This window comes from Sinocyclocheilus rhinocerous, unplaced genomic scaffold (genome assembly GCF_001515625.1).
Source record: "Sinocyclocheilus rhinocerous isolate Xijiao unplaced genomic scaffold, SAMN03320098_v1.1 scaffold1, whole genome shotgun sequence".
Lineage (NCBI taxonomy): Eukaryota > Metazoa > Chordata > Actinopteri > Cypriniformes > Cyprinidae > Sinocyclocheilus > Sinocyclocheilus rhinocerous.
This window is the reverse complement of record NW_015638974.1, coordinates 1,397,568-1,405,660: the sequence shown is the minus strand read 5'-3', so window position 1 is coordinate 1,405,660 and position 8,093 is coordinate 1,397,568. Positions and strand designations below refer to the sequence as shown.

At 37.3% G+C, this 8,093-nt stretch overlaps 2 protein-coding genes across 2 annotated transcripts in view; one reads left to right on the top strand and one right to left on the bottom strand.

Moving 5' to 3' along the window:
* Nucleotides 1-8,093, bottom strand: part of LOC107750445 (general transcription factor IIE subunit 2-like) — a 14,553-nt gene that overhangs the window by 373 nt on the left and 6,087 nt on the right. Inside the window, 6 exon segments of the mRNA XM_016565816.1 lie at nt 421-545; nt 687-802; nt 949-1,042; nt 1,344-1,526; nt 2,316-2,423; nt 3,151-3,242. Coding sequence (XP_016421302.1) covers nt 432-545; nt 687-802; nt 949-1,042; nt 1,344-1,526; nt 2,316-2,423; nt 3,151-3,242 — 707 coding nt within the window. The 3' untranslated portion in view covers nt 421-431.
* The window catches only part of LOC107750447 (small integral membrane protein 18-like), a 3,883-nt gene continuing 1,936 nt past the window's right edge, over nt 6,147-8,093 (top strand). The window contains exon 1 of the mRNA XM_016565818.1: nt 6,147-6,263. The gene's annotated coding sequence lies outside the window, so the exon portion shown is untranslated. The remainder of the gene's footprint in view (nt 6,264-8,093) is intronic.

The window sequence follows — 8,093 nt, the reverse complement described above, 5'->3', positions numbered from 1 at the left end:
TCTCTCACTTTGCGCGTGTGAGAGAAAGCGTCAGCGAGTCGTGCGCCTTCACATTAGAGTTTACGTTATGCCAAATACACAAACACAGGTGCGCATATCACAGATCGCTTGGCGGAGAGTGAAACTGATGCGCTCAGTCAGAGAGTGTTCGGCGAGTGAAAATATATCTGTGCTAAACTTATACTCAGCCTCCAACTCACACACTGGCGAGTAAAATCTAAGAATTTATTAGCCATTGGCTAATATTAGACATCATTTAGTCGCCCAGAGTGAAGATTTAGTCGCATATGCGAGTGATTTACTCGCAATGTAGAGGGTTGCATGTCTTTATGGTTTTGGCAATAAGACGTTAGATCAGATATACAAACATCACACAGATATCAGTCATGTCACTTTGAGCCTTGAAAGCTGCATGTGTTTGTGTGTCACTTCTAGGAGGGAACTCCATCAGAGTAGTCCTCCAGTACTCCATTCAGATGATCATTATGAGTCTTATACCGTCTCTTTCTCTGCGTTCCAGGTTTCTTCCTCTTCTGAATGGGCGCCTGCAACAGCCAATCACAAATCACGTCAACCTCACGGCAACCGTTCGCTCCCACACAAATATGCATGAACCAGCCAATCTGGAGAGAGTGTTTCTCTGCATGTAAATGTTTATCTGCATGTGTGTGAGAAACAGAACGCACTATTTTCTTTGGTCCTGTCTCCTGCATGGATGAGATGCCCTGTTTCTTCAGGTACTCTTCAATCTTTTCCTCATCTATGGAATCAACAGGAACGCTGCGCCACAGCTTCTGGAACTCTGGAGAATGAATGACACTGGCATTATGATAGAGACGCTCCACCTACATTACTGTATAATAAACTATTGTATATTATAGACAGTAACCAACAATGCTGCATCAGGTCAATATTAATCACTCGTCAATGATAATGATCGTCACACACCTTCATCAACAACAAACTGACAGTGTTTGTCATTGTAGAAAAGAACCTTCTTCTTATCTGGCCGGGTCACAAATATAATCTGATCCCCAAGTGCCTGAACAAAATAAAACACAATTAAGTGTTTCAAACCTGAAAAAAAGCTAATTTGCTTCTTTGAAAGAATGTTGTTTGGCAGATGAAGTATTTCTAAATAAAAAAAATTATATGCAAATTAGGTGCTAAAAGGAGTATTTGAAAATCTTTTAGAAAATAAAATCACAGTGTATCTGTTTACTGGTGCCTCAATACGTCTTTAAGTTTCTGTGTTGTTGATGCTTTAAATGTACTGTCTAGAAGATTTTTTTAAATGAACATTTTGAAAAAATAATAAATAAATAAAAAATACAGTATATTACTTTAATAGCCTTGGCTGCATTGGGCAGACCCTCTTCAACGTCGTCAAGTAACACTCCTCCTAGTCCCAGCTGATCGTGTTTGTCCAGTAGTCTTAGCAGAGCTTTCTTATCCTTCAGATGATACTTGGGTTTAAAGGCATATTTCCCTTCCCGCACATCAATCTTTGGATTACTTGCTAATGCCTGGAGGGAGGGAGGGAGAAAGAGGTTAGATTTCCCTTTTTTGTATGTGTGTGAATGTGCTCTTGCCCTTGAGAAGGAATATTATGTGTTATTACATTGCTTTGATTGGTCAATTATGGCATTCTGTGGTCAAAACAGATTGTAACATGTGAAGAAGAATAATACATGGCACCATATCAAAGTCCCTTTCATGGAAAGTTTGTTCACTAGGCGGCCATATTTGCAACGCCTATTTCGGGCATCCAAGACCAAGTCCCATCTAAATGAATGGGGGAATCCTGAAATCTCAAAAACTGTTTGCTGAACTCGCAATTAAATTACATATTTCAAATCAGCAACAAAATCTGAAATGAACTGCTCCATGAATGCCGCTCCTTATGCTCAAACAGCATTGAAAAAAGGTTATTTTTCAGTCTAGACCAGCCAATGCTCATGTGCAGAGCGGGAGCTTCTAACGGCAGCTGCAGTGATGCAATGACTTTACCAATCAGCGATTGGCTCTTTCATTTAGAAGGCGGGACATATTCTGCCATATTGCAGTTTCTAAGTAACAGGAGTGAACTGTCTTTGTATATCTATAGTCTTTGACCATATGTAAATCAAATAAGAAATGTTCCTACCACCCAAGAAATTCAAGTACCACTTACATGCAAAGCATATTTTTACAAATTCCGTAATCAGTGCAGGTCCAGCTGCTACGACAGGCAACATGCATTGCAATATAAATACAAATAATCCATGCAATTATTAGTGAACCAATGTCTTTCTCTCATGCCCACACACACACACCTCGCTCATGAGCCACTGCTTCTGCTACATGCCAATATCCAGCAGCTTGGTCTCATCCAGAATTTCCTCCAGAGTCAAATGATGAGTATCACCTCTCTGGTGCCTCGTCTGGGAAAGAAAGAGAAAGAAAGACAAAGAGATGAAAAAAGAGAGTTTAAATGTGTCACATCTGTGGATTAACAGCCTGACAGCCTTTAATTACTCTCTAACATGACAGAGGACATCATTTCACTGTGGGGAACTGCCAAGGCTGACACACACACACACAAAAGACTGACACACTGCTTACGACAATATGAAACAACTGTAAAATGACTCTGACAATGCATATTAGTCATATTAGTGCGAAATTTCACACAGTGTTTATTCAGGTCAGATGGAGAAACTGTTGTTAGGAGAGTTAGGGAAAACTATGTTTTAGTCCTCTTTGTCTGTTTTTCAAGCACACAACATGAAAACCTTCACAAGCGATCAGAAGAAATCCTCATTTTAGATCACAATATTGGTACGAATATAAGACTGGCAATAGATGCGCTGATTGGAGGACATCTTCCATGGCATTCGATGGAGGCAACATGTGTTTAATGACGGGGAGGATTGCTCAGCTCATGATAATTGTATTCCCATGGGTCATTCTCTGGAGATTGTACTTTGAATTGCATTCTGAATAGCAGAAATCTCCTTCGGAGTTAAAAGAAAGCTTTTCACTCAAAGATCAGGCTGTGGTGTGTACTAAAGTGAGATGGGAAATGATCATAAAGAAGCAAGAAAAATTACCCTGCGGCAAATGTTTGTTTGTTGAATGGATTTTCTGTTGAGTGTATTTTTGTATTACCTTCATGTAGTTGAAAATCCGGGCCAAAACTCCAAATTTGTATCCTGAACTCCCAGAAAGTGCTTTGAGATTGAAGGAGCCATTGCTGGGATCTGAACGATGAAAAGAGAACAAAGACGATAAGAAACTATAATAAGTGCGTGCTGCAACTAATAGGCTGTTAATGCAGAACTACTGTAACCAGTCCTTTCAAACGACAATGAAAGTAATAACACACATGTTGTTTTTAAACACTAAGTTCGTTTTTGGCAGTTATATTCCATTCCATTTACACTTCTTTCAGCTGTCAACAGACACTTTCTAACTAAAGAGACACACCAAAAACCAAGAGTGAAATGAAAAAGCAAAACAAAACGGCAACAAAAAGGCCTTTTCTGACAAAGTGACAAAGTGAAAAGCACTCTGGCCATTCGGATGCCTTAATTCATTCCTTTGATGTAATCCATTTCACAACACTTTCTCTAATGCAAAGTAAAACCTCTGACAAAAACACATGTCATCTGCATGACAGCCTTCTATTCTATTCTGAATGATAAAAATGTATATAGTAATAGTGTGATACAGGAATATATAGCAGTTTAATGACAATAACAGAGATGCACTGTTACTAATATAATAGTGAAGCTGTTGAAATAAAATTTCAGGTAAGTAAAGTATTATAATAAAATACAAATTTAAATGCCACACACACATTTAGTACTACCTGCACCGCTTTTTATTGTTGCTAAATCTTCCGAGTTGCAAAATAATGGCAAGATAACACCTTTTTCTACTGAGACGTCCCTGTGGGCTGCATACAAAAACAAACACACAGCACAACCAGTGCAGTCTGGCTCACAAAAAAATTAGCTGTTTCTTTTAATAAATTGTTCAGAATTCATTAAAAGAATTCATTTAATTGTTGTTATTTTGAATCCGTCTGACAAATACTTCACTGTACAACCATGCAAGTTCTCATTACTTTCAGTGAGGTCTCAAAATGAAGCAACTTTTGTACTAAAGCTTAGTCAAACATAAATCACAGACTGACCGGCTGCTTATATGAAAAAATGTATTATCTAAAGATGCTATTTTAAGCTGAAAATGCATACAGAGGAAGGAATGCAACAAGACCACTGATCTATATAATGCCTGGACTGCTCATTGCTTCAATATATTGAAATCCTTTAGGTGGGCGTGTCTGCTACAGGTAACTGATCCATCACAAAATATATTTCTTTATGTACGTAATTATGCAGGAAATATTAAAAATGAACATATATCTGAAATTGATTCGAATAAACAATGAATAATCCAATACAAGCCTCTGTTACTATATTGCTCTATGTTGTATTGAAATTCAAAGCATACCATGCATCATCTTGGAAATAAAGCTTCATGTCTTTAAAGGAACACTCCACTATTTTTGAAAATAGGCTCATTTTCCAACTCCCCTAGAGTTAAACAGTTGTTTTCGAATCCATTCAGTCGATCTCCGGGTCTGGCGGTAGGAACTTTGGAACTTTGAGGTGGAGGCTTATTAATAGGCTTAAAATAGGCTTATTGGAAGTTACCTAGCTGGGCACTTTTAAGTCCGTACCATATGTAGTCAGCGTTATTTCTCTGAATAAGTTACGATTTATATATTTTTAATGTCCTGATTGAGCAACATCTATTTCAGACTCTTAAAGATCATGCAAATTCTATGGCATTTTAGCATTACCGTTTCCATAGGAGTAAAATGTTAAGTATATATGTTGAATTCATTATTAAATTAACCAACGCTTAAATCATTACCTGGTTTAAAATTAATGCTGTTGAACAAATCATTGTTGAAACATTTGCAGTTAACCTACTGTACGAATAAAAACACTATTACAAAGTTACATAAACAGTGAATAACTGTACAAGGCGAATATATGTGTATACAAAGCATAAAGGGATACTTCAGATATAAAAACGCTGACTTGTTAGGGGATGTTTTCTCATTAAAATCATATGATTTCTTTTTAATTCAATAAGGATGCATGGGAATACTAGGGAACACCAATATGGCAGCGCGGTAGCTTCACTTTTATGACGTCATAAGCAATCCAGTTCTCTATTATAGATCAGTGAACAAGGCATGTCAGAAATCTATTATCGTGTCACATCCTGTCCACTGAGATACTTTCATCTGATCAATTTTTAAAGGATGCATAGATGTATGCATCTTTGATATCCTGTGCGTTTGATTTGCATGTGACAATAAAATGGCTCAAGTTGTGTTTGGCGGTGAGTTTGTGTTTAAGCTTTAGTGTATAATCTTAAGAACTTGAAGTGGTCACATTACCAAATTATTGCGGGCAAAATAGCTAAATTTTCAAAGCAATAACGTTTTTTGTGCGAATGACCACCGACCCAGTGGTCACTTCCAAACCAAGCAGCTTTATAATGGTAAACCTGGCCAATTTGGGAGATTAAAAAAATAAATAAATAAAATTGACGTTCCTCATGCAAAAAAAAGGTAAATGTGACCGCACCTTTAATGTGTGTATTTGCATGGGAATGAAGCCAACAAAATCTATAAAATTTTTGCTAGATGCAAGCATATGTATGATTTGTTTTCATCCTTCATTGGTTTACAGGAACTGGACCTTAAACCTAATGCAAACCTGGACAATAACTGAACAATGACGTCATATTTCTCACATTTTCTTTTTGATTGTCAGTGCTCATCCCGTTTTCTCCACCTCAAGCCCCTTTGTAAGCAACCGTGGTGAAAAGAATCATTTTCTCAGTGCATGTCTCTCTAGCATCACATCCTCTTCCTCCTCCACACCCTGCTCTCAAACCCTGGCAACTGGAGCACAGCCAGTCTCAGCCGCATCTTGGCACTGACTCATGAATGATTCATCGTGTGGGTGGGACCTAATGTTGAGAGCAGATGCGTTACAGTAGGTTGGATGGCTGATGCTTTGAAAGACAGGACAGCCAGCCAATGGCGTCGAAGCAGAGACTCGGACCAGCCAGTGCAATACACGATTCCAGGTTAAGGTGGGGCAGGGAGAGAGAGAGCATGAGCAGCAAGAAAGACAACACACAGACGAGGAAGAGGCTGCTCCATCACCCCGCATCCAGACATTCACACCCAGGTACGTCCTGCTTTTATACCACACAACACAACGCAACTGATGCTATTACAACTCAGACTAAAACATCACCATCTCAGTTTTATATAAACTTCAATGGATTCTTTAAGTAACGGACTCTTCATATTCATAATATACATGACGAAGGTGTGCGACCATAACTATAATGTATATGACAAATGCACAAATGTGTCACAAACCAATAAAAGGCAATCAAAACATCAGATCTTGATTGAAAGTGTATCTGTACACACATACATGCAGGATCCAGACAGTTGAAGCGGACTGTGCAATTCTAGATCATTACACCAGAGAGCATCAAAATGATTGTGTACTGAATATGTAACAAGAAAATCTCATTCATTAGCATCTATAAGTCTAAAAAAAAGACCAACATTAGAAAAGGGGCTTGAAAGATATGGTAGCACCGTACTGAGAGATGCTCGGGGTGGGGGTCTCTGGAGAGCAGGACAAGAAGAAGCCATCTGTCTGTTTCAGACGGGACTCTGTGTTTGTGTCTATGGGGGAGTCTACAAGAGGTAAACCAAGGTCACAAGACCAGAATTAAGCCTATTTTATGAGAATAAAATAAAAACTGAATAATTGAATGGGAAAAGAAGTTTATATCTCTCTGGAGATGGAGGAACGGTCTTCTGAATCATGGTCAAATCAAAAGTGAAGCTGTATTCCTGCAGAAGCGTATGTGCACAATCAGACATGCGTGAGAAATGCTTTCGCTCATGTTACACTTAACCTAATTACATCTACGACTGCATTCCTGACATGCACAGATCCCACTTTGGTGACATGCGTTATACAGAAAACCTTTGATAGCTCATCAGAACGAATTTTAAACACCATATACGAATATCAAATTATCTGAGAAATGTTGTAAACGAAGCTTCTACTCTGGTCTAAACCTACACACACACCGTCCACTCAAGCAAACTAGGTCAGCTGATTCATCTCAATTCATTTGTCTAGTAAAGCGCCATCCCATTATTTATATTATTTGTTCTACATAACATGTAAGATTAGGATTAGTCCATCCAAAAAATCCCAAAAGTGCATTGAAAATAGTATGCTAAAGCTGTCTGGATGATATAATATATTTCCAGTAGATTTACAAAGCTTTACATTTGTATCTCTGCTTTTTAGGTTAATATGTAAGTGTTTGGAAAGGAATATTTGAACCTACCAAAGTACACTACCATTCAAAAGTTTGGGGTCAGTAAGATTTTTATTTTTTTAAAGAAATTACTACTTCTATTTGACAAGGGTGCATTAAACAGATCAAATTGACAGTAACGACTTACATTGTTACAAAAAAATTCTAATTCAAATAAATGCTGTTCTTTTTTAACTTTCTGTGCATCAAAGAATCTTGCATCATGGTTTCCACAACAGTAGTAATAATCAGAAATTGAGCGCCAAATCATATCAGAATGATTTCTTAAGGATCATGTGACACTGAAGTCTGGAGTAGTGAAGCTGAAAATTCACAGGAATAAATTTACATTTTAAAAAATATTAAAATAATTTTTTTTTCATGAAATGGCAATAATATTTACTGTGCTCAATGTTTTTTTTTTTTTTTATTAAATAAATGCAGCCTTCGTATGCATAAGAGACTTCTTTCAAAAATATTACAAAATCTTACCAACGGCAATGTATTTTTTAAATGCATGAACCTAAAAGCAACCAATAGTGAATTAAAAGAATTATAATACAATTTTTTTTAGCATTACCACAAACAATAGATGCAATTTTATGATAAGGCAGTATGTCCCAATACTTACTTACTTACACCTTTGTACTGCAAATCTACAGTAT